General features: G+C 36.9%; 1 protein-coding gene across 10 annotated transcripts in view; it reads right to left on the reverse strand.

The window, feature by feature from the left end:
• utrn (utrophin) overlaps positions 1-20,404 on the reverse strand; it is a 194,496-nt gene that overhangs the window by 49,383 nt on the left and 124,709 nt on the right. For all 10 annotated transcript variants that reach the window (XM_026199164.1, XM_026199166.1, XM_026199167.1 and 7 more), the window contains 6 exons: positions 15,478-15,607; positions 8,930-9,198; positions 8,200-8,346; positions 7,733-7,811; positions 6,199-6,259; positions 962-1,023 (listed from right to left, as the gene is read on the reverse strand). In XM_026199164.1, the coding sequence (XP_026054949.1) occupies positions 962-1,023; positions 6,199-6,259; positions 7,733-7,811; positions 8,200-8,346; positions 8,930-9,198; positions 15,478-15,607 (748 nt within the window). The remainder of the gene's footprint in view (positions 1-961; positions 1,024-6,198; positions 6,260-7,732; positions 7,812-8,199; positions 8,347-8,929; positions 9,199-15,477; positions 15,608-20,404) is intronic.

Genomic DNA, 20,404 nt, shown 5'->3' on the forward strand with positions numbered 1-20,404 from the left:
TAATTAGCATCACAATTAAAATACCTATCCTGGCCCAAAATCTGACTGACTCGAAAATTATTCAAATTACAAATCATTTTCAATAAATAAATAAATACAAACAACTGGTCTCATGTTTTATTGTTTTTGTTAACTAAAACTTTTAAAATTGCTTTCATTAACTGAAATAAAATACACATACATTTATGAACATATATTATACATTTTATATCTATATATTTATATATATATTAGACAAAAAAAAACAAATCTACAATAAAAGCTACTTAGAAAGCATTTATGTAAATTTTTAGCAACATTTGATAATACTTTATTAAAATCAAAAGTTGTATCGTTCTGTTAATATTATTTAATGGAAATGAACAGTTGTATTTTTCTTAACTTTAACAAAGATTAATAAATACTGTAACAAATGTAGTGCTCATTGTTAATGAATTAACTAATGTTAAGTAATGGGAACTTATTTTATAGCGTTACCAATAAGTTGAAGTAATAAAATATTACCAAATTATTATTTGATTAAAACTGAATTTAAAATAAATCAACGACAAATGCATCTAAACGACAAATGCATCTAAACATTTATCGTGTTAGTTAATTAGCCAATTTATTATGAACAAACATATTTATTTATAATCTTATTTATCATTTTAACTTTATAATACCTAATGCATTACCTAATGCAAACAAATTATTATTATTTTTAATTCAAAACTTGAACCAAACCCAAAACCAACGCCAATCACATTTTGTTTGTCTTCTCTGTATTACTCTGAATAGGTTGTGTGTGTGTGTGTGTGTGTGTGTGTGTCTCTGGAGGTTTCCTGCAAACACAGACACACACCTCCACCGACAGCAGGCCTCTGTGGACAGATGCTGTCCAGTATTTATTCATCTGTGGATTTTGGTGAGACATGAGCTGGTCTCAGCGTGTCTCTGTATGTGTGTTTGTGTCACTTACAGAGAGAATGATAGAGCTCGGTCATCTTGGGATGGTCCCAGCACGTCGTCTGACTCTGATGACTGCAGAAGAGAACAGAGAGGGACAATATGACTCTAGTCTCTACACCGTCTGCTCTTATTGTGTGTGTGTTTGTGCTCATTTTCCATTTGTATAAACGGAATTACAAAATGATACAAATATACCTCTGACTAAGTCTATACAATGCCAGTGAATGGTGACCAAAACCATTTTTAAATCTAATCCATTGGTTCCCAACCAGGTTCCTGGAGGCCCCCAACACTGCACATTTTGCATCTCTCCTTTGTCTGACAAACCCATTTCAGGTCTTGGAGACTGTACTAATGAGCTGATGATCTGAATCAGGTGTGTTTGATTAAGGAGAGATAGAAAACACGCAGTGTTTGGGGGGCTCCATTAACGCGGTTGGGAACCACTGATCTAATCCATACAGGGCAGGGGTGTCCAATCCTGAAGAGCCTCTTTCTGGTAAAACAACTCCAATCTGTTTCCACACACCGGCACAGAAGCTTCCAGTGCTACCGAAGACCTTGATTAGATGACTTTAATGGTTGAAATGGGTACTGCAGTCCAAATTCAAAATATTGGAGAGTAGTTTCTCTCGCTCCCTCTACCACAGCCTCGACAATCACAAGGGTTGACAGATTGTGGAAACACAATGGGACGATCACTACTGACAAAGGAAGGCAACGAGTCGTACACTGCAAGTTGATTTATCTGTGTTTTAATCACGTGTTTAATGATTCTGTTTTTTTTTTTTTTATTAGGTAGGCATTGTCTAATGGCTTCCATGGTGGAATATGTGTGTTTTCTGCTAATTGGCAACCTGGGGTCTCGAAATACTATTGGCTGAACTGGCAGTGGGCGGAGTCACACAGACCAAAACAAACGCAGACATTCCGTCATGGAACACACGCTTCGAGGCAGCGTAACTGGCTGAAGGACTGTTGTTCAGAGAAACACATACATAAACTTACCACGTTTCCTAAATATTAAATATCTGCAAACATGTTAGTTTTATGCTTTAGTACATTTAAGAAATGACATAACGTAAAGTTGAAACACACTGATTGGGGACCCCTTGCTGTAGGCTAGGAAATAACAAAATGAACATTGTACTGATGATTCAAGCTCAGCAATTCTTAGTGTTTGATGCATGAGCAGAGCTAGACGGTGCATGGAAAGGTAATCAAGCTTAAAAATGTTTGCTAAACTGACTGCAGATGTTGAGATTTATAAAATAAGTTACATTTTGGTCCGTTCTAAGCCAAAAACTGATTAGATCGCTTCAGAAGATGTGTTTTCATGAGTCTTATGGATTATTTTAATGTTGCCTTCACACACTTTTAGGAGCTTCAAAGTCGTTCACCACTCACTTTCACTGTATCTACAGAGCTAATATTATTTCTGAAATCTAAAAGTCACTGTAAGTCAAGAAAGTCACACATCTGGGACGTCATGTCATGACAATTTCCATTTTTGCATGAGCTCTTTGCATGAATTAACCACTGGGAGTCTCATTCTGTATAATGTCTGGGGCGGCTCTGATCTTGAGGCAGACAACAGCTTTGCAAGCAAGTTTAGCAGAGACAGACATGGCAGATCCTGAGGCATGCTGGGACAGGTGTTGAGTCAATCTCATCATCTCATTTATGACTCATTCACATGTTGACAGAGGTCCTCTCCGCTCTGCTGCTATCGCTGGACAACTAATTTCCACATTATTTCCAGCAACCATAAATAATACCTGCATAAAGTAGTCTGTATTACTGTCAATCTATTTATTTGTCGGTCTGCATCACACTTGCCAAACATTTCTGGGGTTTGGATTGATCTTCATGACTCTATCATTATGCCAGTAGGTGGTGAAAAGTGAATGTCATTTGTTAATGAATCCTTCATCTGTCTTGTTGTGAACAATGGTTTTGATGATCACAGATAGATAAACTTCATTCATTCAGTTCGTTCACTACTAGATATGCCGGTTCATTATTTTCGTTCAGAGAGGTCTAACTGAGTGCCTTCTGAGGTCTTGTTCAGACTTTATTCTCTTTAATGAATTGTTAAATATAAGACAATTTTTTTTGGCTAGTTAAAAATATCCCCCAGTGACTTGAGACTGCTTGTGTGCTCCAGGGTCATAAATGCTGATTTGCTACACAAGAAGCATTTCTGATTATTGTGAATGCTGATATTTGTGTGTGTGTGTGTGTGTGTGTGAAAACCATAATACTTTTTAAGGATATTTTGACTTAGAGAAAATTCAACAGAACAAAGTTTATTTGAAATAGAAATCTTCTGAAGCATCATTACTGTCACTTTTGAGGAATTTAAATTAATTTTATTTATTTATTTCAAAACTGACTGACCCCAAATTTTAGAAAGGTGGAAAAAGCACTGAAAAAAAAGAAGAAGAAATGTATGTATAATTAAATAAAGAACAAAGTAAATAACTACTTGGTTTGATTCTGCATCCTGAGCAGCAGGCAGAGGTTTACAGCAGAGGATGTGAGAGGAGTTTCACTGAGAGCACTGAGCTGCTTACAGGATTAGATGCTGCTCTCTCATCACACACACACACACACACACACACACACACACACACACACACACACACACACACACACACACACACACACACACACACACACACACCTCTCTGAAGTCCAGGGAGCGAGTCTCTGAACACACTCTGATGAATAAACACGAACTCTACCCAACTCATTATATTCACAAAACAGTGTCTTTAGAATTACAGAAATATGCTTTTTGACAAAATACTTTGTAGATAAAAAACTTTCTTTCTTTTGGTCTCTCACTGTCTCAACTGGCATTTTAGTTTTTCTTTAAGGAGGTTTGATCTCAGCTCATTCCGACCTACACACACACACACACACACACACACTTAATGATTGATTATTTGAGTCAGCGTAAGTATTTGCGTGTGGTAGAGAAAATTTGTGTGTTTCGGTGGAGAAGAGCAAGTATTGTGTTCTTGTGAGTCTCAAGAAATGTGGCTTATATAAAACAAAACAAAAGCAAAGCAAAACTCCAGATGAACACAAGACAGGTAATATTAATAATAATATTCAATAATTTATGCTATAAAAATATAATATAACTAATAAAACAAAAAAAACATACAATTGTCTCTAAAATTTTTAATATAATTTCACTGTAAAGTCATTCTATTAATTGTAATTGTAATTATTTATAATGTGAACACATCACATATAATAACTATCATCATCAATACAAACAAGTTTTATGGTATACGGCTCATTTGATTCACATATCTGCTTTACTTCTAACATAAAAGAGTTAATAGATTTACATACATGCACTATTTAAATTATTATTGTAATGTTTATATAAACCTATTAAAATAATAAACCAATCGTTTCATTCATATATTTGTTAGATAAGGTTCTATGCACTAAGCAGAATAATGTTCTACTGTTCATTAAACAAACAAACAAAAAGAGTGAGGCATGGACAAAAGAGATCTGAATTCAGATTTAAGGCCAGGAACAGTGTGAATGCAAAGAGAACTGGTTCATTTTTCACTTTTTTGATCCACTTAGAGTTGTTTTATTAAAGATCATCGAAGTGCACAAACACCTTATCTGTTTTGTCTGGAGTCTCTTTTCTTTAAAACTGTTTGACGGGTAAATCAGTCTGTCATGTCCCACAAGCTCCCGCAGATCACCCTCCACACTGACCTCTGACTTCAGACGGCTGAGGGCTCTCCCTCACAATCACCAGGGCGCCGAGAGCCAGCGACTTTTAATTAGGAAGACCAATACGCTTTGCTAATTGCCACTGCCTCAGAAGAGGAAGATCAATGAGCCGAGAGGACACACTGTACAGAGAACCAAACGGTAGTTCTGGACACAAGGCTTTCTGCAAATGTAAGAGAGATTCCCTCAGGGAATGAAACGATGAGAAAGCAAGCATCGCTGCTGTATTCATATATGCAGGGCCATATGGGGACTGTCAGAGAAGAGAAGTTCAGCTACCGGGCATTCGTCACAACACACCTGCTGCCCTGAACACACACGGCTGCTTTTCTCTGTTTCTGCTTTTACAAGCCCCTTTCATCTGCTTTTCTCCGCTACAAAACTCCAGGGTTAAGACATAATGCACTGCTGATCTGGAACAATCTGTTCGGCACAATTCAGCACCACAGTTTAGTGACTAATAACTGTAGTAAACCATGCATTTTAATAGACTCAACAGATGCCATCTTTTCTGTTTTTCTTCTGCGCTCTAGGTCACTATTATTTTTTCCATCTTAATTCACATGCCATTCATCCTCCTCCATGTTTGGCTGATTTCCAAGCCAACTCATTGTCAGGATGCTGCTGTATCTTTCTCTCTCTGGGCTCGATGGGCATTTAGCTGAAGGGACGGTGTATTCAGACAGAGCAGCTATAGTCTGCAGAGATGGTGTGAGGTCTACGGAGCTTATAACAGGACAAAACTAGTTGATTTTGTATTGTGTAAATTTAAATTATTGACAAATGTCATTAACAAAACTGAATATTATCTAAATTCGATTTTTTCTTACGTGAATATTAAACATTTGAAATTTAACAGCTGAATATTTTTACGGCAGTTTTATAGACATGTATTTTCAAAAAGCATGTTTTTGTTTTGTTTTCTGAAATCTGTTTTGAAGTTTTAAAATGTAAGTTTTCAAGATTTTTTTTTTTGTCATATTATAAGCTTATTATAAGAATTTACTGTATAAATCCTCACAGAAATAAATTATATTTAAAAAAATATTCACACAGAAAAAGTTAATTTAAAGTGTAATAATATTTCTCAATATTAACTGTTTTTATTGTATTTTTATGAAATAAATTCAGCCTCTGAGACTTTGAAAAAACATTTTTAACATCTTTACCGACTCAAACTTTTACACGGTACTGTAGTCTAAATAAAAATATATAAAAAAAAGTACAATAACAATTTGCTCCTAAAATTTAGGTCAAAATGTGTTAATACCAAACGTAATTCGCAATGGTGTCTGTATATGAGCCATACATCAGCTCAGTCCACCATTTCATCCAAACCCTGAAACAGTTCGCTAGTGTGTTTCTAAGTTCAAAAAGCAGATTTCACACCATCCGGACGCCCAGTTCTGCTCAAACAGCTCTGAAGTTAAAGCACCCTTAAAGAAACCAGTCCACATGGAAAGAGGGAGCACTTACTTGATGTAGTAGGGCACTTTATTCTGGGACACTGCTCTCTGCCAGGGCAACTGCACCGAAGCTGCGGACACATAATAAAAGATTGATCAGAGCGGAGATCAGGGGTCTGTTGGTAAATGAAGCATTAATTAAGAACATCTCTCGTATATCAGCAGACTCCCACTCTTTTAATTTCTCCAGACACTAAAGTAACATTCCTAAGGTTAACACTGGATGATATATATATCACCGAACTGCTCTCTCAGCAGAATCTACTGTACACAACCCTGCTTTTACCGTGAATGCAATGGGATTCAGGATGCTACAACTTCAAAGGCTCTAAAAAAAAGTTCAAAAGTTCTGAGTGACGGTCTTAAGAAAAGAGCTTTCCACATGTCTTGTGTCAGCATTACTCAAAACACCAAACTATATGGATCGCAGCATCAAACTGTAGAGTTACTTACAGCACAGGCATGAATAGGAAAGAAGGCAGATAACACAAGGTTTAACAAATTATAATAATCTTAACCCTCTTTACTGCCAACATTTCGGCAAGAAGGTGTAGGGTGAGAGAGAATATAGTTTTATCTACTGTTATTGTTACACCTGATTTAATATAATGTAATTGGGACATTTCATTGCTTAAAGAAACATTAAAACTGATCAAATAAAACGTGTGTGTGTGTGTGTGTTAATGGCTGCTCTTGACAGCCAACTGAAACAGAAAATAGTGGACAATTAACCACTGAATTATTAAACACAAAAGCTTTGCCATTGTTAAAGTGTGTGTGTGTGTGTGCTGATGTGTGATTTTCAACCGTATCTGACACTGGCTGCTTAATTTTTCATGGCTGAGAGTTACTGTTTGTGTGTGAGTGTAAACTTGTGCCAATTAAAATCAAATTAATTTTAATTATTTTCGTCCCCTCAATGAGAATGAGTTGGCAAATCTCTGTGAAAACAGCACTGATACTATCAACACTCTACAAAAGCAATTACATCCATGAATATTATATGAACATTAAATATTTAAAGCAGAGACTGAAACAAGTTGCTATTCCCCCCAAATTAAGAGAAGAACGACATTCAAGTAAGAAATGCAAGGGATTTTTCACTGGTTTTCAAGATGAAAATTTAAACAAGTCGAAGATTGAAGCATTAATTATTTCAAATTGTGCAGGATAGGCTATAATACCCTTAGTTATGGGCTTGAGAAAATTCTAACCATATATGTTGTATAAGCAGCTGAAAACAGCTAAATGTGTCACCAGAGGGTGTTGTGTTTCAGATGCTGTCATGTTGGTGTTCCCATCCGGATCTTAACTAGTTTAACCGGGGAGACTTCATTGGTCAACCGATTTCACTAGCTGCTCATGTACTGCGTTGGTCCACCAACCACACCAGCTACAAACTAACTAACCAACCATTGAGATTTCATGCTGGTCTTATTGTAAAGTTTGCCTTGGCAAGTGCTACAAACTTTTCAAAGCGCACTGAAGCCCAGTGAAATAAAGCTGACATGCTAGTGTGAATTTATTCATGTGTTTTAACTCACTGGATAAGAAATGTTGAGAGGAGGGTCCAAAATCCCTGTGTGCTTCCTGTAAGAGCTTCAACCTGTCCTCTACAGCCGCCTGGAGACAGACAGAGACGGCGAGAGAGAAAGTTAGTTTAAAGTTTTCAAACAAGCTGGAAAAAAAAAATCATCCACACAGTCACAGCAGGGCACAGATCTCAGCGTATGAAACACAGTAATGAACAGACACACTCAAGATTTAGTCTTTCCACACCATCAGTGAGTCTGCTAAACAGATCCTGAGGAAAACAGATACAGTCTCATCAAAACTCACACGTAAACACACACACAACACTTCTGAGAACAACAGACTGAACTAATGACACTAGGGAAGAGACTGGAGTTATTATTTAGAATTTGTTCGAATCATTCATTAGAAAAGAACAGCAACAGGAAAAAGATAAGCAATATGGATAAAGGGAAACGCTAAATAATAGGCAAAGGACCTGCAGTAGTTTCCAGCGCATGTTGAGGTTGTCTAACTGACGGTTGGTGGTGGAGGACAGCTGGACGTCCAGTGGGGTCAGCTGACCTGCCAGATCATTCACACCTCGGACATCCTGTTTCAGAGGTGCGACCTCATCTCGAAACGCCTGAAACACACACAGAAATAAATCACATTACCATCATTAACTCTGCACATCGCCTAAACACAAATTTGAATAAATCATCAGCCGGAGCGTTTGGCAATGACTCATAGCATGTGTGAGAGGTGTAACAGCGTCATCGTGGGATAAAACTATAAAAATAGCTTCAGGCAGGAAAATTATAAACTAGAATAATCCTTAAAGGAAAAGTTCACACAAAAATGGAAATTCTGTCACTATTTACCCTCCCTTGTGTTCTTCAAAACCCAAAGGATTGTTTCTTGCATGCAAGACCATACGATCGAGATGTTAAACTAAATATTCACACAGTTCTTGCTCATGAAAGTAAAATTGACCAGGGCCTGTCATACTGCATTATGAACCTTTTTGTCATTTTTAAAGCTTCACCACCCCATTTCCAAGTAGTGAAACGCATCATGATGAATATCTTTTATGCTAGACAGAAGAAAGTAAGTTATAAAGGTTTGAAATTAAATCATGAGTGAATGATGCCAGAATTATCATTTTTAGATTTAATAATCCATGCAGAATTGACTGAACTTTCATACTGGCGAGAACAGTAACGTACCGTTGTTTTACTGATGTGATCCTGTAGGGAATCTATGAGAAGGTCTCCCACCGGTTGCCACCCTGCTTTGAGCTCCTCGGCCTGGGCTAGACGCAGGTCCAGTTGGTCCATGGAGCTCTGAAGGTCCTGGAGTTTATCTAGTGCTATGTCCACCTGCTCTTGCCAGGTTCCCGCGTGTCCCATCAGCCTCTCCCAGCGCTCGCCCACCTCTGCAGTCTGCTTTCGGATCGCCTTAGCCACCCGCTGGGCCTTCTCCTCCGGGGTCAGCTCTACGGAAAACAGCCGACGCAAACTCAATTTAAATTACATATTCACTTCAGTTGACCTCAATTAAGTTCATTGTAATAAAAAAGCTAATTTCCGCCGGCAACAAAAGACTCCACTTCTGGAATGGTTTCTATTTCTGTAATGTTGTGTCTGGGAACAAAAACATACGAGCTAAGGGTTTAATCACACCTGGCTTATTTCATAACCTGCCAAGTTTTCTCCTTTAGTTTGGTTAAATCCATTACACACACACACACAACAACAACAACAAAAACCCCACTAATTTGGTTTGGATGCACACCGAAACAAATCAGTCCAAAATGGTCTAAACAATGAGGTCTCAGCCTGATTGGAAACAAACTCTGGAATGGTTCACTAGTGGTGAGACAGCAAATCAATCTGACCCAAAAGACCTAAAAAAGCACAGATGAAAACCAAAAGATCTCAAAATGTTGTGCAACTGCTATATATTTCAATCATGACAACTCTCTGAAGATTTTAGCATGGTGATGGATGTGACAATGTTTATGTATTTGATCTTAATCTGCTGCTGTTGGTTATTGCTGTAGTTGTAGATTATTGCTGCTGCAAGCCAGTACAGGAACCTGTTACTGCCAATGCATTTGGGGATATGGAGCGGTGAGTGTTTAAGACATACTGCTCCTGCACAAATAGCATATTAAATAACCCCCTAACAAAGCTGGAAGAAGAAAACAAAACAATGAAATATGTATGCTGCTGCTATACAATAATATGAAAAATCATCCCTACAGGCAGAAGAAATATAAAAGATAACCCCCACAGAACAAGCAGATCTATTGCCAAGACATATGTACTGCTGCTGCTCCGGAGAGCCATGAGACCGTGTGTTTGCTATCTACTATGTGAGCCTGGGCCGACTCTCCCGAATGACTTAACGCTAGTGAACTATTGCTGTGTGTAACTGATTGGTTGACTAGATAGCTTAAACTAGGGACCCGAGTTAAATGTGTTTCTGAGCTAATGAAGCCCAGATCAATTAACTAGTGGCTTAACAATGTGAACCTGGGTGCTGTACCCTAGGGTTTATTTAACTAATGAACTAAATAAGTATGTGTGTCTGAGCCAATAGCTCACACTTACCTACTGTAGGTAGAAACGTGAACTGTGTGTGTCATTAACAAACAGTAATCACACTTCAGGCTGATAGATGAATTAACCCCCAGCAACCACCTGACTCAGGCTCTGGCGGATTTCAAGAGTCTGAAATTTGTTCTATTTTTTATATATTTGTTTTTTTCCATTAAGGTATATCAGTGTTACTGTAATGTAAATACTTACTTTTAACTTCTTAATAAGCGAACAAAATTTTTGGCGAAAGAATAAATCACTGTTCACCCTGTAGTTGTGGTGTCATATTCCCAGGTCTAATTCTGCGCTCAAAAGCAGCTGCTCACTTATTTTGATAATTAAAAAAAAATTATATTGCATATTAAGAGCAATCATTTTTGCTTTGTATAAACACATCATTAACAAATGCATGTTCAATCCAAGATGGTCTTGAGCAAGACTCTACAATGACTTTATATAGATGCAGTTGTCTTAAATATGAACACAGAAATGCTGTGCATGCTGCTGCTGAGAAAATCTGGATGACTGAATGCCTATACGAGCTGCTGCTGCTGAACTGAAGAGACTGAACTGCTGAGGGCTCCATTAATTAGGCATACAAGTAGCTAGGAGAAAGCTATTTTACTCTAACATGGTGTCTAATAATAATAATAATCCACAATAACTTCATAGTGCATCACAGCATGACTGACGCGTGGTGAGGATAAAATATTGGATATTAGCTTAGGCTACTCCTATTGAAAATTTTAAAAATGTCTTTTAAAACAAGGCCGAACTATAGACTTATAGCCTAAATAAAAGTTACAAAAGTGAAAAGTTCTACCGGTATACAGTATATCACCCACCCCTGTTTTACACCACTGATTTTCAAGCATAATTGTGTGTGACTTTAACAGTTTACCTCATATCTTACAAATAAATTTAAGGAAACCAGAACATTTAAACTGTGAACAAGTATTCGATGACAAAGATTGTATCAGTCACATTTGATAATGTTAAATAGGTTTAATTTTGATTAAATCTGATGTGTACTCATCCAGTTTGTGCGAGTGCGAGACAGCAGTGCATTGCAAATAGAGTCTGTCTACACACGTCTGATTGGCTGTACAGCCAGACATACTACTTGTTGATTGGATCCCATCATATCAGAAAAGACAGTATAATATTACGGCAAACTCTCTGGAACATCCTTTGCATTTGGGATACGCCTACTGTACTATCCCTAAAATTCTGTGTGAAGCTTACTAGGTTTTAGGGTCACACTTTATTTTAAGGGTCAATGCTTGCTATAAACAAACCATTAACTACGACATTCGCCTCAAAAACTACTCATTTGCTGCTTATAAATAGTTAGTGCAGTAGTTGTTAAGTTTAGGTATTGGTTAGGATTAGGGACGGAGAATATGCTCATGCAGAATATATGCTTTATGAGCACTAGTAAACAGCCGTTATGTTAATAATAGGCATGCTAATAACCAACTAGGTAATAGTGAGATCTGCTCACTATGCTAAAGTGTTAGCGGTTAAGAACAGACTAATATAAACAGCCTGTTTTTGTGCATCTCACATTTATCAATATGACCACAACTTGACGTTTCACATTGCGAATGAGCAGAATGTGCAGAAGATATGCTCAGTGCACGGTCACTTAAGAAAGTGTTTACTAATGAAACATTTAACTAATGAGCTAAATAGAGAGAGGTTTACAGACGACAGGAGGCAGATGTTCGGGTGATTTAGAAAGAGCCCAGGGCATGTCTACAGGCAGGGCTACAGCATTAACATCTGCTCTTTCATTCGGCTTCCAGGCTTTTTGAGGACGTGAGAAGACACTTTAGGTAATGTCATCATCACTAACGGCAGGCCTGATTTCTCCATTCGGCAAAGGCTCACTTCTATCTTTCATCTTTATATTTCTGCTTCAGCCGAATGAGAATCAATTTACAATTCAAATGCATTCAAGCATTTCTGGAAAGGTTTGAAATTCAATTAAGATCCAGGGGTTGAATGGAAATGAAAGTGACGGTGTGGCAGCGGCTTGTTTATGCTCATTAGATGACGAGCGCTGGAACAGATTGCTTTACATTTTAAAACATACAGTTCAATTTGGAAAACACGCATTTGCGTGAACGTTAGTGGTGTATGATTTTATCTGGGTAAGCCGCTCCCGCTGTGCGTTTTCACCGAGCGGCAGAGCACGTGAGCTGGTTATCGGTTCAGATAGCTCAGCTCTGTGCGTTGATCGCAGGGATAAGAGAAAATGGAAGTGCAGAGATCGCTCAAGGACTGGTGGAGGCATGTGAGATTGCTCTAGGTGCTCGGAGTGAGACTTGTGAAGAGAGAACAGAAAACACTGCCCTTCTGAACACAGCTGAGAGCAGGAGGAGTAAATGTGAAAGTGAAATTTGTGGTAAAAAAATATTAAATAACATAATTGTGACTTTTCATAGTTATAAGTTACATGGTCAGAACACTTAAAGTCGCAATTCTGACATTTCTCACAATCGTGAGTTTTATAAAGCCTCAGTACGAGCAGAATAAGAGTTCTGCTTGCCTTAGCAAACACTTTATGCTCTAGATGACTTTGGCGTTTTCTGAAAGACGGAGAACATTGAGCTTCAGGACGCTGAAAAGTGGAAATAGCCTGCAGTCTCTGATCTGCCAATTAACCCGGTTTCACTGGGCATTCACACACACACACACACACACACACACACACTCCTAAACGCCTGCTGAAATGCACGCGCATGCGTACACACATCCACACACAGCTCTCTTTCTATCTGATAAGTGGTATCTGACGTTTGTCCTAAATTAGCTTTTCAAGCGGGTCCCAGCGGAAGTGTCCAGAGAGCGGTGGAACTTTCCAGACATCAGATACTGCAGTTAAGAGCGTGTTGACAGGAGGTGTCCGACTTATCAGAGAGTCACTTACATCAAAGAGCATCCCTTAGAGAGTGTCAAAATAAACTCTGCTGGCCTCTGGTGTGTGTGTGTGTGTGAGAGAGAGAGAGAGGGAGATATTCTCAGACTGGTCTAAGTTTCTGAAGAATTTCTTCTGCAGAGGTGCTTTTATGTGCAGAATGTTTACTTCACAAAGCACATCACTTTGGTAAAGCAAGTAATCTGAGTTATGTAATCTGATTACTTTTTTCAGGTTAACTAGTAAAGAAACATTACTTTTTTTTCAAATATGTAACTCCAGTTGGTTTGCTCTCATTTACTGACTGACAGCTCTCCTGTATTGTGTGCGCTGTGTGAACATGATGTTACTGTAGGTCTAGACCAAATGTGAACGTATTTACTAAGCTCACATGCTCACTTAAAAAAAACAATGAGATGCGAACTCAGAATATGATGCAGACTTGCAATAATTAAGTTTGTTAATAGCACAGACATCCTTTATGTATTTAATCCCACTTTATTAACCATTATTTTCCTGTCGACCTTTAATGATCAATTCAATCATACTAATAACAAAAATGACTTTAGATTAGTGCTCCCAAACGATTAATCACGGGTAATCGTATCCAAAATAAATGTTTTTGTTTAGATAATATATGAGTGTGTACTGTGTTTGTTTACAATGTAAATATAAATATACACTCACATTCAGTATATATTTAAAAAATATTTACATGTACAAACATTTTATATATATATATATATATATATATATATATATATATATATATATATATATATATATATATATATATATATATATAAAATGTTTGTACATGTAGGCCGGGACTTTAACGCGTTAATTGATATTAATTAATTACACAAAAAATAATGCGTTAACTAAGATTAATTAATTACAGAAAAAAAATTCCCGCGTTTTTAATAACTTATTTTTGCACTGCGGAACGTTTCTCACTGGATGAGTTTCGGCGGGACCGATTATACTGGAGCACCAACTAGCGTTCGCACATCACCGTAGCACATGATCGAACCTCGAGTATCACCTCAACGCAAAACATATAGCAGCTAGCGTGGACTTTACACTTTATGTTGAACTATGTATTATTTTGTTGGTGCAACAGTTTATGTTGAACTCTTTATTGTTTTGGCCAAGGTTATTGAGAGTTGGACTTAGTATGTTATGGCCTCTGAAGCATCAGAGAGATGTTTTCTAATAGTCAGTGTTTCCAATGTTCTGAATGTAATTGACAGTATTGTGTTTTACTTAAAAACACTTTACAGAAGGTTCCAGCACCTATAAGATTCCTGAATTTCTGAAATGTACTATTTCTAAATTGTTTCTAAATATGCTATTACTACACTTCATGGCAAAAATTGCACTGGTCTGCTAGACTTGGTTGAACAAAAATAAACAATATTTTGTTGCTTAAGCTTATGTATTCAGTCATTATTCAATGGTATACTATAAATCCATATGAAAAAAATTACTTCTCACTGTTCTCAGGTCAAATATTTATATTCGATTAAAATGCAATTAATTTCGATTAATTAATTACAAAGCCTCTAATTAATTAGATAATTTTTTTTAATCGAGTCCCGGCCCTAATATATATATATATATATATATATATATATATATATATATATATATATATATATATATATATATATATATATATATATAATATATAAACATACCATTTTTCTTTAATATATACATGCATGTTTTTGTATTTATATATACATAATAAATATACACAGTACACACACTATGTAAACAAAAACGTTTATTTTGGATGTGATTAATCACGATTACTTGTTTAACAGCACTACTTTAGATAAACATAAGATTTGATTTTTGTTTATTTTTTCATTTCTAAAGAGTGTTCTTCATGCAATCCAGAATGGCAGCACTTTTATATTTACATTTTCTTCAGCCTGACGCTTATTCATTTTACTTTTGGTGTGAAAAGGTGTTTGGTGTTATTTTTTTTATTATTTTTTTTGCCAAAAATTTAATTTTCTTTCAAAAAACAATTTACAGATTTCAAAAGTAAAGACAAAGTAAAATAAAGTATTACTTTAGAAAAAAATAAGTTAAATAATTAATTGCTTTTTAGGGAGTAACGCAATGTTGTGGTGCTTTTCTTTAAAAAGTAACTTTTTCAAACACTGTTGTCAAGACTACTTTTATTTCCATTAAATGCATGGGAGGGTAGCAGGATGAAGAAATGAGGGTCTCTCACCGGTTTTGGGTTGCAGGTTTTTGCGTGGCTCTTCGGGTCCTTCGATTGGCTGGTCGGCCAGAAACATATGTGCCTGATCCAAAGTGCTGAGAACTAAATTCTCACGCGCCTTAAGCTCCGCCCTCAGAGCCTGAAAACACATCCATCAACATCACATCACAACCTGTCAATCACTCAAAAACAGAGCTTCATTATAGAAATCAGTAGAAACCAAAGAAATGAGTGGGAAAACAACGGTCATTAAGAAAACAGTCGACCAATTAATAGAGAGAAATAAAAAGATAGATCGATGGATGAATGAATGGACTATGAATGGAAAGATTAAGATTTGCCCGACTACTTTAGTTTGAATTTCATTCTGTTAATCAGGCTTTTTTTCTCCATTAGGTCTATCACAGTCTGTCATTATCTGATGGTATATCTTTGCTTATGTAAGCCAGCTCTCCATCTGAGAGTGAGTACGTTTGTGTGTGAGCAGGAGATCATTGAGAACAAAGGGAAAAACAAAGTGATCGAGAAAAGGTGAGAACAAGGGCAGTGAAAGATTGATAGGATGCACATATAAAAAGGACACTAAAGGGAAACTGCAAACACGATCTCCGAGGTCAAACGATGCATTTCTGCAGGGTCACACACAAATTAGCCAAACTAATAGCCGTCCTCAAACTCCAACAAAACTAATTCTTGCCTTCCGGCAGTGCAGGACTTCTGTAGCGCTACACACACAATTAAATGAACAGCCAAATCTCTGCGGAGAGGAAAACTGGATTACCATTCCTCTGATAGTTGGCCCCTCAGGCTCGACTGGAGGGCAGGGTCACGGCACCATCCCACACTTCTGAAACGGTCGTTAAACTGAGCCGGAGGAAGTGATAAGCCTTTTAATTACATCCTGCTACAGTAAACGTGGTGAGCACCAGCCGCACATTAGAGGCCCATGAAGAGGAGCGCTCCATTAAACAGCATTATGGAGATTTTAAGGACCGATATTAAAAAATCATAAAGATTAGAGTAAGACGAAGAAAGAGACACATATGAGGTCAAATCAGAGCATCACAAATGAGCAGAGATACAGAATTAAAACGGTAAATATACTACATACACATATCTGCACTCACTATTAATATGTCGAGCTGTGACTTTCCTCAAAAACTGTAAACAGCTGCACTTTGAATCACCTCTGAAAGGGTTAGTTCACCTAAAAATTTGAATTCTGAGCAAATCTGTACAAGCTTCTTTCTTCTGCTGAACAAGAAAAAGACGTTTTGTGTAACCAAACAATTGTTCATCCCCACTGACTTTTTTAGATTTTCATTTTTGAGCAAACAAGACCATTAATAACATGTTATTTTCATCTCGAGTAGTTTTTTGTTTGTTTTGTTTTTGCATTTCTCCATGTTTCTCACTTTTCTTTCAACCTCCCCAATGATAGGTAATTGAAATGGTTTAACAGTAGGCTATAACCTTAAACACTTTAATTATACAGTTTAGTTAAATGGATCATTCCCCCAAAACTGATATCGTTATTTACTTGCCCTCATGCCATTCCCATAAGACATTCATTCATCTTCGAAAAACAAATGGTTTTCCTCCATTGAAAGTTCATTACAACAAAACCCTTACGCTTCAAAACAACCATCGATAAAAGTAATCCATAAAAGTGATCTATATGAATGAGAGAGATTCACATAAAGATTAATGAAATAAACACTGAACAAAGTGCACCTATTGAGCACCTCAAATATGGCAAACAGAAGGTCAATCGTACTTGAGATGTAACCAGTGAAGCCTGTTCTTGAACATTAAGGTTGTTTGAGCTTCCATTTACCATACTTGATGAGCTCACTGATCAATGTTTATTTGTGAATATAAGCCTTAATTGAATCAAATCTAAAATGTGTAGTGAACTTTTACCCTTGGGCCATTTCTGTGAGTTTAAGCACTTTGAACTCGTTCAAAAATAAGAAACAAGAAAACTCTTCCAATCAAAAATAAGAAAACCCACCATCATTCATTCCAAATCCCAAACATTAAAAAAGATAATCAAATACAGATTATGTGGTTGTAATTTGTCTGCCTTTTCAAACAACTTCCCATTGTCCAATGAGCCCATAATGTGATCATGCCTAGAGCTGGGCGATATATCGAATATAAGCGATAGTATCGGAATAATTTTGACGACGATGTAAAATTTTAATATATCGGGAATATCGAATATTTCTAATTCAAGCATACTTTCCCAAAAGAACGCGCCGAGTGTCCAAAACAGGAACCTGTAACTGCTCTACGCCCCTCTACTACGAGAGCTTAATGATAGTGGTTGCCAGATAACAAGAGTTTAAATCTCCGAATCAGAGCTCCACTGTTACAAGGATACATTTTCTGCCCGGTGTTTGCTTATTTTAAGCAATCTGGCAACCATGCGCACGTGCTCCCTCCTCATTGCGGAAGAGCCGCCGACGATAATCTGAAAACACTAACAAGCAGGAATTGAGCGATCTAATGAAAGCGTCATTCAGCCAGTCTGTGTTCTGTCATGAGATCTCAACTGTATTGTTTGCATTTGTGATCGCAAAATAAATGCACTTACTCGACCGCTGATGTTTGAATAGAGAAACATAGACTATGGCCAATTGGAATTACTATTGGGGAATTTCACAGATATGTTTACCAGTTTCCATAATATAGACAGAGAGAATGCAAAAGTCTTTGGTATTCGTTTATATATATTTATATATAAGAAATAGCTATGTGCTTCAGCAACTAGCTCCCCATCTAAGAGGGTTTTTAATGTCAGTAGGAACATAGTTTCATGCCACTGAGCTTCTCTTAAAACCGCAGACAGTTGACAGACTTGTGTTCTTAGCTTAAAAAATTGTTAAAAAAATTAAAATAAAATACGTATCCCAGTTGCATAGTATAAATTGTAAATTGCATCCACTAAAAAGTTGACAGAATGCACTTTCTGTACTTAATTTGCACTGCTTCAGTTACATATAGACCGACATGTATTCATTTAATAAAAAGCAGTAAGTGATCTCTTGGTCTAGATTTTTTTAACTGCTTAAATAAGCTGTTTAATCTAAATAGTTTTTTTGTTTTTTTTTATGGGCAAAAGAAAATCATGTTTTTTTTCATTATTTAAATGCAAATGCAAATATATCGAGATATATATCAAATATCGTAAAAATTGTGACAATATCGAGATATCATTTTTTATATATATATATATATATATATATCGGCCAGCCCTAATCATGCCTTAATCCTGGCTCTTCCAATAACAAAACAAAAGTCCTCTTCTGGTTAAACGTTCTTATTTCTAATTAAACATAATACTTCAAATAAACAAATAGCAAAATATGCAAATATATGCCAGACTGTTCTATTAAAGTCATTGTTTGCCTTCAGTAGACTTCTATTAAACATCTAAATTCATCAGGATAATTTTTTTAAATGTCTTTTTTTTTTAAGTTTGAAGGGCTGCGTGGACTTACTTTGGAAGAACAGAAAGCTCATTTTACGTTCCACTAAAAATACCTTCAGTTGTGTTTAGTTGATATGGGTCTGGAACAACACGAAGTGAACAAATCATGAGAATTACATTTTTTGAGCAAACGCTCTCTTTAAGATGCAGCTGAAACATGCTTTAGTAAACAACCTTCAACATCGAAAAAAATCGATGTCTTCCATCCCTTTCTTTCACAAAGATGATGACTGTTTCCACGTTTAAAGCCAAAAAGCGGCAAACTATCATCAGTGCTCTTCCCGAGCTCTTAAAACACTTCTGACACACACAAACAGCCAAACACAAAAGCTCGTACATTCACATAATGAATAACCTCAGTGCCTGGAGCGAAAGACCACTCAAAACCATCAAATGGCAAACACATCCTGAACACCTTTTAAAGACTCCCAAACAAGCGCTCTAATGGCTCAGCTCCAGCCAAGACATCCTCGAGGCTTGTTTTTGGGGAGGATGCCCTTGACAGACTGAAGCTCAGGTTTAAGATGCTGGAGTGGTGCCAAAGTGCCACTTATCGCCATAGCAACACACAGCAACAATAATTATCTTTGCTGCTGCTTTCTTCAGAATGACATCACCCTCACTTTTTAATTGAGCTAAATGGACATCGTGTTTAGAAGTCAGACTGTACCCGGTTCAGTACAGTTGTCACTTGCTTTAAGGAAAACAAGCAGAAAATGTATCTTTACAGTAAAGCACATACATGTAACATGACTGTCTGAGGAGCAGATGTCTGGATGCTTTTGTTTAAGCATTTATACTGGATTAATTGTAGAAAAATGAGTCATTAAAAAATAGAAATACCTGACAATTGGCCCTTAAATGTGTTACCAACATGCAAATGGTACGAATTACTCTAGTTATTCTAGATAAATTCATTTTCAGAGAAAACCATTCTCTGTGGCAAATAGCTTAAACTGCATTCAACCTGGAACATAATGGATAAAGAAGACTATCCTGTATGACCACGGACTAAATGATTTCTAATTCTTTTAAAAACTGCTCCAGCTCATGTCCTTAAGTTCCCGACAGCACGGGCTCATGAAGTATATATTCACACTTTCTGCTCAGACTCTTGTCTTGTTTCTGTCCTGAAACACACGGCTCTCTTAAGACTGCTTCTAGAAGGCAAGCCACATTTCAGTCTGCTCGGTCAATAGATGCTTTTATCAGCTAGAACACAATCTGCTTTGAATGCTTTCAATTAGGAGAAGCAGAGAGAGAGGGCAAAAGGCTTTCGCACAAATCAAATCTGGAAAGTCGTAGGCCTCTGCAATGACTCAGTATCTGCTCAGGTCCTAAAATATCAGACAACTAGCATCCGATGAATTTAAAATGCGTGTAAATTGAAATCAATAGCTGAGAGGCAAACTTCAGCTTATGTCTTGATGGAGACTAAGA

This window comes from Carassius auratus, chromosome 23, assembly GCF_003368295.1.
Source record: "Carassius auratus strain Wakin chromosome 23, ASM336829v1, whole genome shotgun sequence".
Taxonomy (NCBI): Eukaryota; Metazoa; Chordata; class Actinopteri; order Cypriniformes; family Cyprinidae; genus Carassius; species Carassius auratus.